The sequence below is a fragment of the Nelumbo nucifera genome, chromosome 8 (assembly GCF_055504915.1).
Source record: "Nelumbo nucifera cultivar China Antique chromosome 8, China Antique-T2T, whole genome shotgun sequence".
Classification (NCBI taxonomy): Eukaryota; Viridiplantae; Streptophyta; class Magnoliopsida; order Proteales; family Nelumbonaceae; genus Nelumbo; species Nelumbo nucifera.
The window spans coordinates 25,533,157-25,553,545 of record NC_142656.1 but is presented as its reverse complement, the minus strand read 5'-3'; the positions used below and the strand labels follow the sequence as shown (position 1 = coordinate 25,553,545).

The following is a 20,389-nucleotide window of genomic DNA, read 5'->3' as shown; positions in this document are numbered from 1 at the left end:
CATTTACTTTACTAACTTTGTAAAACTGAATTTGGAAGCAGCAGAAAACTGCTGGATCAAAGAATCTATAAAGAAAAGAGATATTTCTTGAAGAAGAAGAGAAAGAGAAAGAAGAAATTGAGAAAGAAAAAGAGAGCAATCAATTCTGGCCATCCTCCTCACTAGTATTTATACTTTTAATAAAAAAGGGTACAATGACTAATATGCCCTTATAGGCGGCTAACACATAAAACTGCATATATAACTTAAAAGAACCACTGAAAAGGGACCCAACAAGAGTGTTGTGGTCCCCACTTCCTATGTACGAGTGAAGGTGTTCAGATCAGACAACGCCAAGGAATGTTTTGAAAAGAACCTTGCTTCGTATCTGTTAGAGTATGGAGTTATCCATCAGAGCAGTTGTTCTTACAGTCCACAGCAGAATGGTGTTGCAAAGAGGAAGAACAAACACATTGTTGAGATCGCAAGAAGCATGATCACATCTACTGTTCCAGTTCGGTTTTAGGGTGATGCAGTTCTCACAACAGTCTTCCTGATTAATAGGGTGCCCTCTCGTATACTTGGATTCAGCACCCATTTAGCCTCCTTTTTCCTGAGGGGGAGATGTTCCACATTCCTCTCAGGGTATTTGGCTGTGTTTTCTTTGCACATGTTCTTGGTCCTCATTGCTCAAAGCTCGATCCAAAGACAAAGAAGTGTTTTTTTCTTGGGTATGCAGAAAATCAGAAAGGGTACTGTTGCTATGATCCAGTCTCTGGGAGTTGGTATGTTACTATGGATGTTACCTTTTTTGAGCCCACATCCTTTTTATCAAATGATCCTTCTCAGGGGGAGTGTTTTGGGGAAGTGAGTGAGTAGTCTATTCCTCTTCCAGTTCTAGTTCCTGTGTCCACTCCTGTTATGATCCTCCTATGTCACCTATCTTACCACCTCCCTTGTGTCCTGCTTCTCAATGTTATTCATGGCAGCAACTTCACAGGGAGGTTGATTCCACTGCAAAAGAACTCACACCACTTCCTATCGGTTCCTTAGAGACTCCAGATTTAGCTGACATGGATTCAGGTATTCCTCTTGATCCCTCTAATGTTTCAGTTCCTATTAATTCTACTAATCCCATTACAGATGACCTGGACCTTCCTATTGCACTTAGAAAAGGGAAGAGAAAGTGTACTGGTCATTGTATTTCACAGTACCTATCCTATAGTGGACTTTCTCCTTCCTATCGTGCTTTCCTTTCTTCTTTTGACTTTGTGTCTATACCCAAGGGTGTCAGTGAGGCTCTCTCCGAACTTGAGTGGAAGACAGCTATGCAGGAAGAGATGGAAGCCTTAATTAAGAATCAGAAATGGGAAATTGTGGATCTACTAGAGGGCAAGGAGACTGTTGGATGCAGATGGGTTTATACAGTTAAATACAAGGCAGATGGAAGTATAGAAAGGTATAAGGCCAGACTGGTTGCAAAATGGTACACCCAAACCTATGGCATTGGTTACTTAGAGACCTTTGCACCAGTTGCAAAGATGACTTCTGTTCGGATCTTTCTCTCTCTTGTTGCCACATACTCTTGGCCCCTGTTTCAACTTGATGTAAAAAATACTTTTCTGAATGGAGATTCGCAAGAATTGTATATGGATCTTCTTGCTGGTTTCTACAGTGATGTTGAAAAGGGGAAGGTATGCAAACTGAAGAAGTCACTTTATGGTTTAAAACAGTCTCCCAGAGCATGGTTTGACAAGTTCAGGAAGGCCTTGATTGCTTTTGGCTACACTCAGACTCAATCAGACCATACTTTGTAAAGTGGAGGGGGTCCTTGGTGTCCGTCCTGATTGTTTATGTGGATGATATTGTTGTCACAGGAAATGATGTAAGTGAGATTGACAGTTTGAAGAAGAATCGACACAAAGAATTTGAAATTAAGGATCTTGGGGAGCTGAGGTACTTCTTGGGCATTGAGGTTGCAAGATCAAAACATGGACTGATTGTTCATGTGGATGATATTGTTGTCGTAGGAAATGACCTAAGTGAGATTGACAGTTTGAAGAAGAATCGACACAGAGAATTTGAAATTAAGGATCTTGGGGAGCTGAGGTACTTCTTGGGCATTGAGGTTGCAAGATCAAAACATGGAATTTTTATTTCTCCGAGGAAGTATGTTCTAGACCTTTTACAAGAAGGGAAGCTTGGAGAAAAGGCTGCTAGTACTCCTATTGATCAGAATCACATAATTAATGCATCAGAAGGTGAGCTGGTAAAGGACATTGGGAGATATCAGAGACTTGTGGGGCGATTGCTATATTTATGTATGACAAGACCAGATATCTCCTATGTAGTGAGTGTGGTGAGTCAGTACATGCATGCCCCACGAGTCCAGCATTGGGAGGCTACTGACAGGATTCTTGCTTATTTGAAGGGACACCCAGGCAGAGGTATACTATTTGCTGACGATGGACAGTTGAAGCTAGAGGCTTATACAGATGCTGATTGGGCAAGATGCCTTGATGACAGGAGATCTACATCAGGAGTCTGCACTCTTGTTGGGGGTAATCTAGTCTCGTGGAAAAGTAAGAAATAAACAGTTGTGGCAAGATCAAGTGCAGAAGCTGAATACAGAGCCATGGCACATGGAGTTTCAGAGCTTCTCTGGATGCGCTCCTTGTTAGGAGAGATTGGTGTTGAGGCAGAAGAGCCTATGATGCTATACTATGATAATCAGACAGCAATTGACATTGCCCACAACCCAGTTCAGCATGACAGGACAAAGCACATTGAAGTGGATAGACATTTCATAAGAGAAAGGGTGACTTCAGGGGAAGTTTGTCTTCCATGCATTGCTTCTTATTTGCAGCTTGTTGATGTTCTCACAAAAGGTGTTGCAAGGAACAAGCTGGAGCATGATCTACCTAAGTTGGGAGTGTGTGACATTTACTCCCAACTTGAGTGGGAGTGTTGAGTTGGGCCGATTTCAAGTTATTGGGCCTAGTCATTTATTTTTTATTTTTAAGTTGTTAAGTTAGGAAGTTATTGGGCTTTAGGCCCATTAGTTTATGTTTTTAAGTTGTGACTGTTCAGCTACATAACGTAGCCGCCCTACTAAGGGCATTCTTGTAATCTTTCATTATTTTATTTTAAGTATATAAATCAAAGAGGGGTTGGCAGCCAGATCTATTCAATTTTGGCGACATCCCACTCTCTTTTCTTCTCCTCTCTTCTTCTCTACTGCTGAAACCTTTCAACTTCTTCTACTTATCTTCGCAAGGCATTCATCTAAAACTGTTATCAGCAAATTCTACTATAAGTTTATCATTTTTTGTTAATCTTTAGATTGATTAAACTATGTTAAGCTAGGTGCTTTGTCTTCAACAATAATTTACTGAAAAGATATGATTGATAAATTTTGATTATTATATCAGGATGTGAAGGGCCCACAGACTGTTGCTTTTAATTTGCCAAATGATGAGCGCATAGTCAAAGACCGTGGAACATCAATGGTTATGCTCAAGAATATTTCAGAGGCAAAGTATGTTAATTTTTTTTCTTTCATGTTATTACCATCACTTATTTTCTGAATAAATGACTAGTTTATGCAATTATTTTGGAGTTTCAATAAATTCTGAAATTTCTGAGTTGCCTATCCTAATCAGGTTCAAGCATATTCTTCAACCTATAGCTGGTGTTTGTGTTATAGAGGAACAGAGGAAACATGTTAATTTTGAATCTTTCTTCACCCATACAATTTGCCACGAGTGTTGCCATGGCATTGGACCTCATACAATAGTACTCCCAAATGGACAAGAGTCAACAGTGAGATTGGTAATAACATTTTCTGCTTGTTAAATCTTTAGTTGACAGCAACTCTTTCAACTGTTATAACTCCTGATTTCTTTTAGAAATGCATCTTGCATCACATTTGCTTTGTTAATTTATATTAAATAAATTATTGCATGCAGCACATTTAGTTTCAAAAATGAAAACAAGTTTAAAATTTTGCCATATTAAATAGAAAACATTTAGTTGGGAAAATAACTATTCTATTTTTCATGAAAGGAAATTTCTTGTTACATGAAACCATGAAAGCATTGACCATAACCACATTACAATTTGATAGTATGGAAAAATGAGTTTTCCAAGGCAGGTTTGTACTTCTTAAGGAATACATTCTTGAGGTGTTTGCTGAATTAACTGAAAGAAGTTTGATCTTTCTTATGGTGAAAGAAGTTTAATTTCTCCTAACACTCATTGACTATTATGATTTTATCAATGATTTGTCTCCCATTGATAAAAGGCCCCCTTAGAATGGTGTTGTTTCAAAAGTAAGGATCTCCTTTAATCTTAGTAAGAGAACTTTGGTAATGATTTTATACAAACTACCCACTATGTTGATTGACCTAAGATTCTCTTGGGTAGCTTGCTTCAGGCCATTTCAACATCAATGCTAGGAATGTGGCATTTTCGCCTCGATTAATGGTTCCTCATAAAATTCTCTGAAAACTTACAAAAGACCCTCTTTAAAATCTCCCAATAATCTTGATATAATGCTATTGAGAATCCATTCGGCCCAGGTGCTTTAAATCTCTCCATTGAAAATACTTCCTTTCTTATTCCTTCAATGTCCAATTGTTTCTCCAAAGCTAAGTTTTTAATCACTACTTATGTTCGGCCAATTCAATCCTACTTTTGTTTTCATAGGAGATGTGTGACAATAGATTCCTTTAAAGTGGTCTACAAAACCATCGCTATTATCTTCTGGATCTGTTATCTTACCCCCATTTACCGGTAGCCTAGGTCATAGTTTTCAAGGCGCCAAGGCGAGGCTAGGTGACAAGGCATCCCCCCTTGTCGCCTAGTCGATCGCCTAGTTGACTAGGCAATGGATTTTTTTAAGTAAAAAACATATATCATAGAGTAGTTCCCTAGGATACATAACCATATTTCCTTGATAATTATCCATAATTTTCATAAGAAAAGTATAAACTTCATGTTGAATTATAGAAAATCAACATATTCATGAGTAGAAAAATAAGAAAAGAAAAGAAAAAAATATAGGGATCTGAACCCTATTTTTGTAATAGGAAAATGTGTTGATTAGACAAAATTCAAAGCTTTTAAGTTCAAAAATGTGTTGGTTAGACAAATTTTAATTTTTCCTTACTTATTGGTTCAGGTTTTGAAGTCTTTGAGGGTTCAGTACAGCATTTAGCAATGTCTGTGTTGATTAAACCCTAACAAATAAGAAAATAATAAAAAGAAATTAGTATATAAACACAAAATAAATATTTCAGTTTAATAAAGTCTTTTATAGTTATAATCTCAAAAATTAAGAATATAGAAGTATTTTATAAGACAATGTACAAAACTGCTTGGTGATTAGGTGAGGCGAGCCCCCAAGGGTGCCTTGTTTCCTAGGCACCCGCCTAGGCGTCGGCTTGACAACTATGGTCTAGATAGAATCTTTTTCTTGTTTTTTCCTACCATTTTCTAATGAGTGGACACATTTTGAGTTTCCATCCCCCTCTTTAGTCCACTTGCACTTTGAGTTTCCAAATAGCGGCATCCCTACTACCTATAGATGCCAAGAAATAATTGCTTCCAAGTTCTAGCTCAATCTTTGAATCATTGTATCCAACTACTTAATAGTCCACTACTGTTCAATACAATGAGAAGTAGATGAGGTATAATGGCACTTTCCTTTGCGAGCTGCAATAGGGAGGTCAAGGTCGTCTAGGGAAGGTTGAGGCTTAGTAGTGGAAGGTATGTCATCTGCAGTAGTATTAGTAGGTAAAGGAGCTGTAGTACTTGGATCTAGCATCACAGAGGACATTAGAACTGGCCTGGGCTGCTCATGACCAAAATCCACCTGCGTCCACTGCCTATGAGAAACCCTTAACTCCTTTCACTTTTGGCAATTCCTCTCACTACACTCCCTTTCAAAGACTGGAACAGGTAATGGGACTTCAGGAACATGATCACCCTCCTCACCACTCTCCCCTTGAGATGAAACCCTAGGATAATAAGGAACATCCTCAAAGAATAACATCCATAGACACAAACCTTAGACCTCTTGGAAATTCCCCTCACTACACTCCCTTTCAATGATTGGAACAAGTAATGAGACTTCAGGAACATGATCACCCTTCTCACCACTCTCCCCCTAAGATGAAACCCCGGGAAAGTAAGGAACATATTCAAAGAAAGTAATGAAATAAAGGAGAAAGCTCTAGATGAACTATTGTATCCAACTCCTTAATAGGCCACAATCAACTGCGTTCCATGATTTCTCCAAACCACCTAGTTGCCACTCACCATTCAGATCACCTTTAAGTTTTAACAAGACCCTTTTCCCTATTAAGATGTATGTCTCTGAAACTTTTATTGCTTTTGGTCTTTGGATTTTGTGGCCCCAAAACAATACTTTGTTATGAAGAACAAGAAAGGGGAAAGATATATTATGGTAAGAATACACAATGTTAAAATTTCAACATCTCATAGACCATTATGAGAAATGGATATTGTTTTGATCTATTACATTTCTAATTGTTTGGATGTAGGAACTTCAAGAACTCCACTCAGCTCTGGAAGAAGCAAAAGCAGATATTGTGGGACTTTGGGCACTTAAATTTTTTGTAAATCAGGTCAGTAACTTTTCATAAATGACATTTCAGAAAAACATTATTTTTCTGTTGAAGTTGTAATGGTCTATGCCTGTAATACTCCAGCTAGTGCAAATTGATAATAACTTTTAAAGGTGCATGTAAAAGAACGGACTTTTTTATGTAGCCATGACTCTATTCAGTGTGATGTCTTATTCTCTAGTTTTATTGGCATTTTATATTTAAGAATGATCATTTTTTCATCAATGAAAAGATGCATTTCTTTTGCTAGTACTTAGGTTAATGTTTAATCTGTTTCAGTCTCTATCTGTGGTTTTTGAAGTTTACTACTGTTTTCCTTTTGATTCTTGATACCTTACCATCAAAATGAGTAATGTTATAATTTAATTGATATCATGAAAAGTAGGTGATGGAGATCATGGTTTCTTTTGCAGTTTCTTAATGTACATTTAAACTTATGTTTATTTATTGAGTTGCCATCTACTTAACATTTGATATGTTTACCTATTATTTTCCTTCTCATGTTCTTGACATTCTTACAGACCTCATTCTAGTTATTTCACTTACTCAAATTCGATATTCTACTTTCACCATTCACCATATAATGTTCCTCAATTAGAGGAATGGGGCAATAATTTCATCCTAGGAGTTGAGGTTTTTGATGAAGTTCAGACAAGGGCTGGGCAATATACACAGCAGAACTTTTTTTTGTCAATCCTTCTCACTTTTCTCTAATAAAGTTGGCCTTATTCATAAACTAAAATAGGATTTTGGCCAGGGATAGCCTTTATTTGACTCCTACTCAATGTAAAACTAAGATTTAAACAAGTAAAGCCTACTTAAGAAAACTCAACTTTCAACTCCAAGGCTAACATCTACCGATTCTACTCCTTTAAACTAACCAATAAAATTCCAAGGAAATCTGAAATCTGGAAAATAACTCAATAAAAAAAGTAACAAGTTGGTAACAATAGAAGAACAAAAAAATTACATAAATACCAAGGGAAGGGGAGAAGTTAGGTTCCGAATTTCTACCACACCAACAGGAGCCATGAGTGGCAGTTGCACTGCTCTTTTTAGGCATTCTTTGGGAGGTTCCAATACTTATTGGCCCCGGGGATTTTCATGCCTTGCTGATTTTTTCTGCCTAGTTAATCGTGTTCTTACTGGGATTTCCTAGGTCTTGTTACTTTGTTCTTCCATTTATTATTGGCCGACTTTTGTTTCCAGATGGAATTTTCTTCTCCAACAAGTCTTCTTCCACCAAAGGATCCAAATTTTGAGTCCATAAAAGAAAGCCGATTCATCTTATTTCTGAAGAATATAGCAAAACAGTTTGAGATAGAAAGGGCAAGCATATTGCTGAAGTTAGATATATTTTAAAATGCACCAACTTTGTCATTTCCCTACTGATTGGTTCTAGGAAGGAAAAGTGAGGCATGATCCTAGTGAAGCTTGATGGAATATTAGTTATGTGCCGCAAGGGGCACTTTGGACTTTTCTTTCTTTTTTATATTGTATGGTCACCCTAATCTATAAATATAAAGTCTAGCGCCGCCAGCACAACTTTTTGGCTTTCAACGTTTTCTTCCCTTCCTCTTCTCTTCTCCTTCTTCTCTCTTCTTTTCTTCTTCTATCGTACTGAAATCATGGTATCAGAGCAGGATTGTGCTCTGTAATTTTTTTTCTTTGGTCAAAGCCATCCTTTATGCTTACTGGACTAAGAATGGAGAAAACAAATCTGTCCTGTACCTGAGAACTCTCTGGCTGCAACTTCCTCACTTGTTTCTGGGATGAAACTCAACTGTAGTGATTCCAGAGGCTGGTTGATGACTGTTTGGATCTTTCTAAGAGGTCAGTTGTTCCCTTTCTCTTCATTTTCTTATTCTTCTTGGACTGGAAAACCCAGAATCCTCTCAGACTGAGCAGGGACAGGATTTAGACCTTGTTTTCTTTTGGTTCTTGGTACTTGTTGTGAGGATTATTTAATTGTTATTTTATAGTTGCTTTTAGTGGGTTGTCAGCTTAAGATGCTGTCAGTTAGTTATTTTCTTTCTTTCTTATTAGTGTGTTTCTAGGGAGTGCCACCAGGGGCATACTTGTAATCTCCATTCTTTTTATATTAAGTTAATATAAATAATGAAGTGGCGGCAGCCAGAAGAGGTTTTTCTCTTTCTCTCAATCATATCTTCCTCTCTTCTCTTTCTCTATCTCCATGAATGATTACATGGTATCAGAGCAAGGTTCTGGGCTATAAAAGAATTTCGGTCTCTCGTATTTGAACCTGCTTCATCCTCTTTTCCTTCTTTGATTTCTTGGACGTGGAAGACAGAGAAACCCTAGAAGACTACTTGCGGCTCTTCCTTTGGGTTCTTCCTTGGTCGTAATATCAAGGAAACCCTAGTCAAAGAAGGGCGATGCAGAAAGAGACTCACTTTCTTCTCTGTTCAATGCTGTGAAGTCAGTTTCTAGTTGGCACCCTCGTACAGGTGCTGGACAGGGTATGTGTTCTTGTTTTTTGTTTTTTGGCCAATGGTGTGAAGGCCTTATCTCTTGGTTCTATACATTTGTTTGGATTCTGGATTGTTAGACTGTATGGGCTGTAGTCAGACTGATAGTATACTATTCTAGCATTTGCCTTGGCTGGTGTTGGACTGATTACTAGGCTGTTTTAATGACTGAACCATCACTGAGTTGATTTCAGCAGTTTTTTTGTTTTCTTTTCCACATCCCAGAAGTAAATTTCTTGAGGGTTGGTATTCTGTTTGTGGCTGTTGTGTAGTTGTGTGGGATTTGGTTTGATTCAGCAGTACTCTATGGCAAACTATGATTCAACTTCATCGGGGGTTACACCGACCCACAGCACAGCTGGTATGGGAGGTGAAAACATGATGCTCCCATGCCCATTACCCCTTTAAATGGTCTAAACTACCTGGAGTGGGCTAAAAGTGTAAAACTTTATGTAACGCCAAGGGGAAAAGCTGGTCACATAAATGGAAGGGTGAAAGAACCCAAGAGTGAGACAGCTGAACATGATAGGTGGGACCAAGAAAACAGTATGGTGATGTCTTGGCTCCTTGCAGCCATGGAACCTGATGTGAAGAAGAACTTTATGTGGGCAGACACCGCTAGTGAGATCTGGGAACAGGCCAAAACTACTTATTCTAAGCAAAGGCATTATGCCAAGGTTTACCAGTTGCAAGCTGAATCCTCAACCTATAAACAGGGAAATCGTAGTTTGTCTTCCTATTATTCAGCCCTTACAGGAAGCTGGTTATTATCAGGCTATAGAGTGGAAACATGATGACAATGCTAAGGCCTACAGGAAGCTGGTTTCTTAGCAGCGTGTGTTTGCCTTCTTGTTGGGACTGAACCCTACCTATGAACCCTTGAGAGTGCAAATCTTAGGAAGCAAAGAGTTGTCATCGGTTCACGAGGTATACTCCCTTGTTCAATCGGAAGAAAGTAGGCGGAGTGTGATGGTTACAACCGAGGGGGAGCAACAAGTTGCTTTGGCTGCAATGAGTAATAACAACATGGGGAAGAAAAGTGACACCAAGAAGGCTGATGATAAAGACAAATTGTTTTGTACCCACTATCGGCGCTCACGGCATACACGTGACACATGTTGGGACATTCATGGGAAACCCAAGTGGGCAATGAAGAACCAAGAACAGGGTAAAGGGCAAGGTCAAAAGAAGATGAACACAACAGATAATGCAGCACATGTGGCAACCCAAGATACTCAGGTTGCCGGTACTACCCGGGACCACCTTAATAATTCTGACCCCAAGGAAGATATAATTAATTCCTTCAGAGACCACTTGGAGTCATATGGTAGGGCTTTGCGACAGATGGATAGCTCAGTCACTGGTACTCCTACTTCATTTGCATCTACATCAGGTAATATGGCTTTTGCGTTCCATGTCACTCCCACTAGTTCCCCTTGGATCATTGACTCAGGGGCCTCTAACCACACGACCGGTAAGTCGAACTTGTCTTAGACTTATAGCCTTTTCTCAGGAAGGGATAAAGTGAGGCTTGCAGATGGCTCATTCTCCTCCATTGCAGGCCAAGGATCAATATCTCTTCCCCATGGCCTTAACCTGAATTGTGTATTGCATGTCCCTCAACTTCCTATAAATTTGCTTTCAATTAGTAGTATCACAAACTCTTTAAACTGTAGTGTAACCTTTTTTCCTAGTTCATGTGTTTTTCAGGATCTAACTTCTAGGAGGACGATTGGTAGAGGGAGCCTAGTGGATGGTCTCTACATTCTCGACAACAAAGTTGGTCTCTCTGTGTCATCCTCAGAGTCACATAGTCAGTCAAATAAGAATCATTTTTTGTGGCATAGTCGGTTAGGTCATGTTTCTTTTGAAATAGTAAAGTCTTTGTTTCCGGTTTTATTTAAGTCATGTTCAGTGTCAGAGTTCTAATGTCAAACGTGTCAGTTGAGCAAACAATGTTGAACAACTTTTCACTCAAATAATAAAAGATCAAGTGTTCCTTTTCATGTTGTGTATTCTGATGTATGGGGGCCTACTACTGTAATCTCTGAGGGCGGACATAAGTACTTTATCACATTGATCGATGACTACTCTCGCTATACATTCCCTATGCGTAGTAGAGACGAAGTTCCAAAGATTGTGAAAGACTTCCAAAGGATGGTATCTACGCAATTCCATGTTGAAATACAGATCTTCCAATCCGACAATGAAAAACAATACTTCCATGGTGAGCTCAATGAGTTCTTTGCCTCTAATGGATTTATTCATAGGAGTTCATGTGCCAAAACACCACAACAAAATGGTGTTGCAGAAAGAAAAAACAGACACCTCCTTGAGGTAGCTCGCGGGATGATGTTACACATGAATGTTCCAAAAAGGTTTTGGATGGATGTTATACTTGCAGCTGCTTATGTCATCAATCGCATGCCCTCCAAAGTGCTAAACTACATGGCCCCTCATCAGTTGTTGTTCCCTCAGTCCCCTTTATTTTCCATTCCCATGAGAGTTTTTGGTTGTCGTGCCTTTGTCCATGATTTGTCTCCGTCTCGAGGTAAGTTAGACCCTTGGTCCATTCCTTGTATCTTTTTGAGGTATCCCTTCTCTCAAAAAGGGTATCGGTGCTTTGATCCCATTAGTCATAAGTTTTTTGTGTCTATGGATGTGTCTTTCTTTGAGTTTGAGCCATTCTTCCCTGCTTCTCCTTAGGGGGAGAGTAGTAGTGTGGAAGCGGAGAAGTAGGTTTAGGTTCGCCAAGTCTCTCTTCCTTCTATTTCGGACCTTGCTCCCTTTCGTGTCTTCCAACGTACAAGTCGTAGAGATCAGCAATGTGATAGAGACGTGGAGCAGCCAAACATTGAGCAACCGACACCGTTAGACTCCCAGGAGGTAAGTCCAATCCTTGTTGCACCTACTGATACCCCTACTCCCACTGTGGATGACCTTGACATTCCTATTGCTCAAAGAAAGGGAGTCAGGTCATGCACTACCAAACACCCCATTACCTAGTTTGTCTCCTATGATCACATTTCCCCCCTCATACCGAGCCTTTCTATCCGTAGTTGATTGCATCCCTGTTCCCAGAAATGTTGCAGAAGCCTTAAAATGCCCCGAATGGACAGATACCATGAAGGAGGAGATTAATGCTCTTCATAAAAATCAAACTTGGGAATTGGTGGATCTCCCAAAGGGGAAAGACCCCGTGGGGTGTAAATGGGTGTTTACAGTTAAACACAAGGCAGACAGAACAATTGAAAGGTACAAAGCAAGATTAGTAGCCAAAGGGTACACTCAAGTGTACGGGGTTGACTATGATGAGATTTTTGCTCCAGTAGCTAAGATGAACTCAATTAGGGTTCTCCTGTCATTAGCTGCTAACTTTGACTGGGAATTGCATCAACTGGACATAAAGAATGCTTTTTTGAATGGTGACTTAGAGGAGGAAGTATACATGGTTCAACCCCTTGGATTCTGTGCCAAGGGAAGTGAAAATAAGGTGTGCAAGCTGAGAGAGTCTCTTTATGGTTTAAAACAGTCTGATCATACACTCTTTGTGAAGAGATGTCAGGAACAGGTTGTTGTATTGATAGTGTATGTGGATGATATCATCATTACAGGAAATTGGAGTTCAGAAATACAAAAATTGAAACAATTCCTTGCATCTAAATTTGAAGATTTAGGTCCCCTGAAGTATTTCCTTGGAATTGAAGTCATCCACTCAAAAAAGGGTATCTTCATTTCTTAAAGGAAATACACCCTTGATCTATTACAGAACACAGGCAAATTAGGTGCAAGGCCAACAGATACTCCCATGGATGTTGACCACAAGTTGGGTGACTGTGATGGTGAACCTCTGAAAGATGTGAAACAGTTCCAAAGGTTAGTGGGAAAGCTGATTTATTTGTCCATGACCCGTCCAGACATTGCCTATTCACTTGGGGTTCTAAGCCAATTCATGCACTCTCCTAAGAAACCACACATGGAGCCAGCAGAGAGAGTTCTTAGATACTTGAAAAAGTATCCCGGAACAGGTCTACTATTTCAGTAAACATAATCACCTAAAGGTGGAAGTCTTTACAGATGCTGATTGGGCAGGTGTTGTAGATGACAGAAAGTCCACGAGTGGGTATTGCACCTTTGTGGGAGGAAACCTAGTGACCTGGAAAAGCAAGAAACAAAGTGTGGTAGCAAGGTCAAGTTCTGAAGCTGAATATAGAGCTATGGCACATGGGGTGGCTGAAGTCCTTTGGCTAAAAAATCTTCTAGGGGAGCTTGGAGTTGTTGTTCATAATCCTATGTCTCTTTACTGTGACAACAAGGCAGCCATAAACATCGCCAGCAACCCTGTCCTACATGAGAGGACCAAACACATTGAGGTGGACAAACACTTCATAAGGGAAAAATTGGAAAAAAGGGAAATTTGCATCCCTTATGTCAACTCCAAGGAACAACTCGCTGATGTCCTCACAAAAGGGCTTCCATACTCGCGGCACAATGAGTTATGTGACAAGCTGGGCATGATAGACATATTTAGCCCAACTTGAGGGGGAGTGTTGTGAGGATTATTTAATTGTTGTTTTATAGTTGCTGTTAGTGGGTTGTCAGCTTAAGATGCTGTCAGTTAGTTATTTTCTTTCTTTCTTTCTTATTAGTTTGTTTCTAGGAAGTGCCGCCAGGGTTATACTTGTAATCTCCATTCTTTTTATATTAAGTTAATATAAATAATGAACTGGCGGCAACCAGAAGAGATTTTTCTTTTTCTCTCAATCATATCTTCCTCTCCTCTTTCTCTCTCTCGCCTCTCTCTCTCTCTCCATGAATGATTACAGTACTGTTACCAAGAACAGGTTAAGGTTTGTCTTAACCGAATTGTATAGGGAAGTTTAACCCTTCTCTGTGGGTCGAATGATCCAGAAACCTGTGTACGTGTGGAATTGTTCTGTAGGTCATGAGTGACCTAATTCAGCTGGCTGGTATAGCAGCAGTATATTGATGTTTGTGGCTTATATTAGCCTTGGAGAGGTCTGTTAGACCTGTGACAGTGTTCATCCGGCTGGTACAGCAGCATGTATTGATGTTTGTGGCTTATATTAGCCTTGGAAAGGTCTTTTAGACCTGTGAAAGTGTGTTACAGCAAGGACTGCGCTTGTGTTCTAGCAGTTAGAAACACTCAAAGTGAGGGCTGTGTAGTCCTTTGTGTGTGTGGACTGGAGGCCCTTTTTTTCTTGGAACTGTTACCCATGAATTCTGAAAATTCTGCAACCTCAGGAACCACCACAAATTAGGGCGGAATGAACAGTGGTCATGATTCCTTAAATTTCCCAATGACTATTACCCCCTTTGCATGGCAGAAATTACTTGGCATGGTCTAAGGAGATGCAACTGTATATTACAGCCAGGGGTAAGGCAGAACATATTAATGGAAAAATAAAGGAACCTAGGGCTGGTACTGCTGAATATGATAAGTAGGACCAAGAGAACTGCATGATTATGTCTTGGCTCTTGACATCTATGCTACCTCTGTCAAACAGAACTTTATGTGGGACAAGACAGCCAAAGAAATACGGGAACAAGCGAAAGCAACATACTCAGAACAAAGGCACTATGGTAGGATTTATAAGTTACAAGCAGAATCTTCAACATGTAAGCAAGGAGAAAGAAGCTTATCCGCCTATTATTCTACCCTCACTTCTGTTTGGAAAGAGTTGGATTACTACCAAAGCATTGAATGGGAGAGTGAGAAAGATGCCAAAGCCTATAAGCAGTTGGTCTCCCAGTAACGGGTGTTTGCTTTTCTCCTAGATCTTAACCCCATGTATGAGCCCATTCGGGTACAGGTTTTGGGCAGCAAGGATCTCCCTTCTGTCCAAGAGGTGTATGCATTGGTTCAGTCTAAGGAAAGTAGGAGGTCTGGTATGAATCCTTCTGAGGGGGGGACCATGGCTTTAGCTTTGAGAGGTAACACCAGTTCAAAAAGAAAGGGGGAAAATCAGATAAATTGTGGTGTACTCACTGTCAAAAATCCAGGCACGCCCGCGAGACATGTTGGGAATTGTATGGGAAACCAAAGTGGGCATAGGAACTGTTAGAATACACAAATCAGGGGTATTTTGGTCATTTGGGTTTATCTATTTGAGAGTGAAAGGTCTATTTTATTTAAGTTTAAGTTATGTGTCCCATCACTTATGAGGGACAATATGGTCTTTCTTGTAACTATGTTATTGGAGATAAATACAAGTGGGTCGGATAGAGGTGGACTGATTTTCCTAATCTGGCCGAACCCTTCTTCTTCTCTTCTTCTTTCTCTTCTTCTTCTTTCTCCTCTTCTTCTTCTCTTCTTCTTTCTCTTCTTCTTTCTCCTCTTCTTCTTCTCTACTTTAACCTAGAATCGAATAGGGATTTCACATGGTATCAGAGCAATAAAACGTAGTTCTCTTTTCCCTTTTTTTTTTCTTTCCTCACTGTTTATCTTCTTCCTGGGTTTGCCGCCAACAATTTCAGCTTTCTTCGATTTTCTTCTAGCCTGAGTGGAAGCTCGACAAGAGGCCAAAAAGGAGTGGTTGTTTTGTGGTTTTGGAGGTGAGTATGCCTACAGTTACTGTGGTGGTGGTCGTTGAGGTTGTGTACTAGATGCCCTCTATTCTGTGATACGAAGAGGGCTGTTTGTGGACAGGTATGAGCAGTTCTGTTTTTTGCCCAAATAGTGGACTGTAAATGTTGTGTTTTGGTTCAAAATATTTTTTTTTGTGGAGGTTTGAAGTGATTAGTATGCATATCAGCCTTGTTCTTCTCTGTTTCTACCTCATATGTGTGCTGAAAGTAGAGTTTTTCGACTGCTGAAGTTCACGACAGCAGTGGTGTAGTGGTGGTTGTACTGTGTTGAATGGTGTGTGGGTGATTCTGAATAGTTGAAAGTGAAACCTTGTGTCGTGTGGTGGTGTTTATACTGATTTCTGTGTTTGGTTTAATGGCTGAGTGACTTCAGCCCTTGTATTTGGTGTGTGAATGGTTCTGCAGTGTGCAGTACAGGTGTTTGATTTAATGACCGAGTGATTTCAGTTTTTGTATTTGATGTGCAATGTGTATTTGAAGAAGTTGGTGGTGTTGAGAATGAGATAAGTTTTGTGGAAGTGCGTGAAGTTGTGTTGAATATTTGAAGGTGAATTAGTTAAGATGGCATCGATTGGAGATGGGAATGACAATAAAACAGGCGTTATGATTTTTCCAGATTACCTAAATGTTCAAATGACATCTATTAAGTTGAATGGTGAGAATTATGTGCCGTGGGAAAAATCTGTGGAGGTGTTTTTAAAGGCCAAGAAAAAAGTAAAACATGTGAGAGAGGAGAAACCCTCCTCTGATTCTCCGGGGTTTAGTGATTGGGAACAGGAAGATGCACAAATAATGACATTGTTGTGGAATATCATGGAACAAAAAATTAGCGTGAACTTTATGTTCCTAGATACAGCTAAAGAAATCTGGGATCATGCTAAGACCTGTCCGTGCACAAATACTGGGGGGGTCTACTCTTCCCTCACTTGAAGAAGTTTTTGCCCGTCTCAAACAGATCTGGTTTTGTGGTGACTAGAGGGGGAGGCCATGGAAATAGAGGTGGTGGTGGTGGTCGTGGACTTCCAGGTAACTATGGTGGTCCCATGTTTAACCGTGCTAGTGGCCGGAGTGGAGGTCAGAACTCAGGGGGAGGTCGTGGTAAAGGAAGAAGTAATGCCCCTAGGAAGTGTACACACTGTGGATTAGAGGGGCACACGGTTAATTTCTGCTATGATTTACATGGTCCACCCAACACTTGGGCTAACCATGCTGTGACTAAGGGTAGTGATACAATTACTGAAAGTCAGCAAATGATAGGGATTAAGTACGCCTCTTGGAGATTTTCCTACTGGTGAATATGCACGAGAGAGCAAGAAATCAATACAAAAACATAGCAAGAAGCCAAAGTAGAATAAGTTCACCTCAACCAACTTTGCATCTCATGAGCCTCAAAATGGTTTTTCTACCATGAGTTCTCCTTAGGATTGCCCCTCTCCCCCCATTCTGATCTCAAGGAGGATATTATCAACTCCTTCTATGACCATTTGGAGAAATACGGTAGGGCTATTAGATAGGCAGATTCTAGATCCACACCTTCTACCTCGTTTGCCTCTTCCTCAAGTAGCTTAGCCTCTACTTTCCATGTAGCTTTTGATACCCCAAAATCCTCGTGGATTTTTTATTCCGGTGCCTCCAACCATATGATTGGTAATTCAACCTATTTTCAATCCTACACCCTTCTCTCTAGCAAAGATAAAGTGAGGTTAGTTGATGAATCCTTCTCCTCCATTGCTGGTTGGGGATCTATATATTTGCCTTTTGGCCTTTCATTATCAAATGTTTTACATGTTCCAAAGTTTCCCATTAACTTGTTGTCCATTAGTAGTATTACACATGCCTTGAACTGCTCAGTAACCTTTCTTCCTCACTCTTGTGTTTTTCAAGATTTGGCCTTTGGGAAGATGATTGGTATAGGGAACATGGTTGATGGTCTTTATGTGCTGGAAAATAAAGCTAGCCTTGCAATCTCAGGGTCTTTGAGTAAGTCAAGTAAGAGTCAAGTCATTTTGTGGAACCGTCATTTAGGCCATGTTGTCAGTTGTTTATGTATTCAGATTTAGTACCATAAGGGTACTGTTGTAATTTCTCCTCTATTTATATTGTTCGACTATACTAGTATAAATAATAAAATCATTCTTTCGCCCCCAATGTTCTGGAGGGCTTCCAGTCACTCGACTCATCTCTCTTCTCTCTTCTCCTCTCCTCTCTTCACTTGCTCTTGCTCAACATGGTATCAGAGCAAGTCGTCCAGGCCTGAAGGGTGGTGTCAAGCTAACTACTGTTGCATCCAGTGTTGTGACCTAGAAGTTACAGAGTCTTTTCGTCTTCCAGCCCAGAAATTGCTCCTCCTGTCTACTCGACTGTAGAGACTATTGTTTGCAGTTCGTAGAGGGTGTTCTGTCTTCAGAAATTGCTCATCTTCTGTTCGGCTGCCTATTGTTTGAGGATTCATAGAAGGAGCTCTGGTTTACAGTCAAGGAGTTCTGGTTTACCATAAGGGAGACTATCATCTGAAACTAAAAGAGGTACTATCATCCTTGTCTGTTCGGATGCCTACTGTTTGCTGAACTGTTTGATGACTGTTCGGCTACCCTACTGTTGTCTGTTCGATTGATGAACTGTTTGATGCCTACTGTTTGATGCCTATTGTTTGTGGACTATCATCCTTGTCTGTTCGGATGCCTATTGTTTGCTGAGCTGTTTGATGACTGTTCGGCTACCCTACTGTTGTCTGTTCGACTGATGAACTGTTCGGCTGCCCTACTGTTAAGCGACTGTATTCCTTAACACAGTAACTATATTCAAACTTTTTTGTTGTTGGTATTGTGGACTGTTGATGGTTTGTTTTAGCCGACTAATTGTCTGCTCAACATCAATCTTATTAAGCCCTACTAAGTAGGTCATTCAGACCTGTTCTTGTACTGCAACAGCAGTGTGCAGACTTGTTTCAGTGAAACTGTAGGTCAGAAGGACCTGTTTCAGTACTGCAACAGCACTGTTCAGTTTGTTATTTGTTCTCAGTGAACCGGTGGTCAAAAGGACCTATCTCTGAAATAGTCTTGTACAGTTGTGCCTTTTTTGGTTGTTGTTTCAACTTTTTATTCAGATATCATGGGCAGTGAAGATTCAGCCACATCTGGAGTTTCCTCAATGCTGAATGGAATGGGTGGGGGTGACCTATCCTTTCCCATGGCTGTTGTCCCTCTTGATGGTTTAAATTACCTGGAGTGGTCAAGAGGGATCAAATTATATATCACTGCAAGGGGGAAGATAGGCTATATTAATGGGAGGATAAAAGAACCATCATCCGGGAGTGCTGAATATGATAGATGGAATCAGGAGAACGGTATTGTTATGTCCTGGCTCTTGGTGTCCATGCAACCTCAAATCAGGAAGAATTTCATGTGGGCTGAAACAGCAAATGAAATCTGGGAACAAGCAAAGTCTACATATTCAGAATTGCGACACTATGCCAAAATTTATCAACTGCTGGCAGCATCTTCTACTTGTAGACAGGGGGAGAGGTGTTTATCGTATTCCCAGAACTATTTAAGTCAATGTCTGTTTCTGATTTTTCTTGTCAAACGTGTCAGTTGAGTAAGCATTGTAGAACTCATTTTCTTCAAAGAAATAGTAAATCTGAATCTCCGTTTCACATTGTTCATTCTGATGTGTGGGGCCCTATTACTTTACCATCTGAGAGTGGCTACAAGTATTTCATTATCCTCATTGATGATTATTCTAGATATACTTGGGTATACCCAATGCGAACCAAAGAAGAAGTACCAAAAATCATTCAAGATTTCTAGCGGATGGTCTTCACTCAATTTCAATCTGAAATCCAAATTTTCCAATCAGACAATGCAAAAGAATTTTTTCATAGTGACCTCACGGAATTTTTTGCTTCGCATGGTTCCCTTCACCGTAGCTCTTGTGCCCGCACACCACAACAAAATGGTGTGGCCGAACGGAAGAACCGACATCTCCTTGAAGTGGCTCGAGGTTTACTACTTCATATGAATGTTCCCAAATGGTTTTGGCTTGAAGCTATTCTTTGTTCCACTTACCTTATAAACCGTATGCCCTCTCGTCGGTTAGAGTACAAAGCCCCACATCAACTTCTCTTTCCTAAGGCTCCCCTTCTTTCTATTCCTCCTCGTGTCTTTGGTTGCCGGTGTTTTGTCCAAAATCTGTTTCCCACCCGTGGGAAATTGGATTCTCGTGCTATCTCTTGCATATTTCTTGGTTACTCCTTCACTCAAAAGGGATACCGTTGTTTTGATCATGTTTCTCGTAAATTCTGTCTCCATGGATGTTTCTTTCTTTGAAGATGAGCCTTTCTATCATGTTTCTCCTCAGGGGGAGTGTAGGCATGAGGAGAAACTGGTTCAGCTTCCCTCTCTCCCTGACCCTCCACCTTTTCGTGTTTTTTCTCGTCGTCGCAAAGGCCAACCAAATTCAAGAGTTGTAGAGAATCCGGAAGCTGTACCTCCGGTGCCACCAGACTCCTCGGGGGAGGATCATACTCACTCAGGTATTTTGGCTCCCAATGATGTCCTTGAATCTATTGAAAATGATTCATCTACTACTAATGATCTTGACCGTCCTATTGCTCACAGGAAGGGTGTTAGATTGTGCACCACTAAACATCCCATTTCCAAC

The 20,389-nt window shown here is 40.2% G+C and overlaps 1 protein-coding gene across 3 annotated transcripts in view; it reads left to right on the top strand.

The window, feature by feature from the left end:
* NUDT3 (nudix hydrolase homolog 3) overlaps positions 1-20,389 on the top strand; it is a 115,093-nt gene that overhangs the window by 73,977 nt on the left and 20,727 nt on the right. For all 3 annotated transcript variants that reach the window (XM_010270171.3, XM_088892751.1, XM_088892752.1), the window contains 3 exons: positions 3,411-3,517; positions 3,642-3,810; positions 6,546-6,629. In XM_010270171.3, coding sequence (XP_010268473.1) covers positions 3,411-3,517; positions 3,642-3,810; positions 6,546-6,629 — 360 coding nt within the window. The remainder of the gene's footprint in view (positions 1-3,410; positions 3,518-3,641; positions 3,811-6,545; positions 6,630-20,389) is intronic.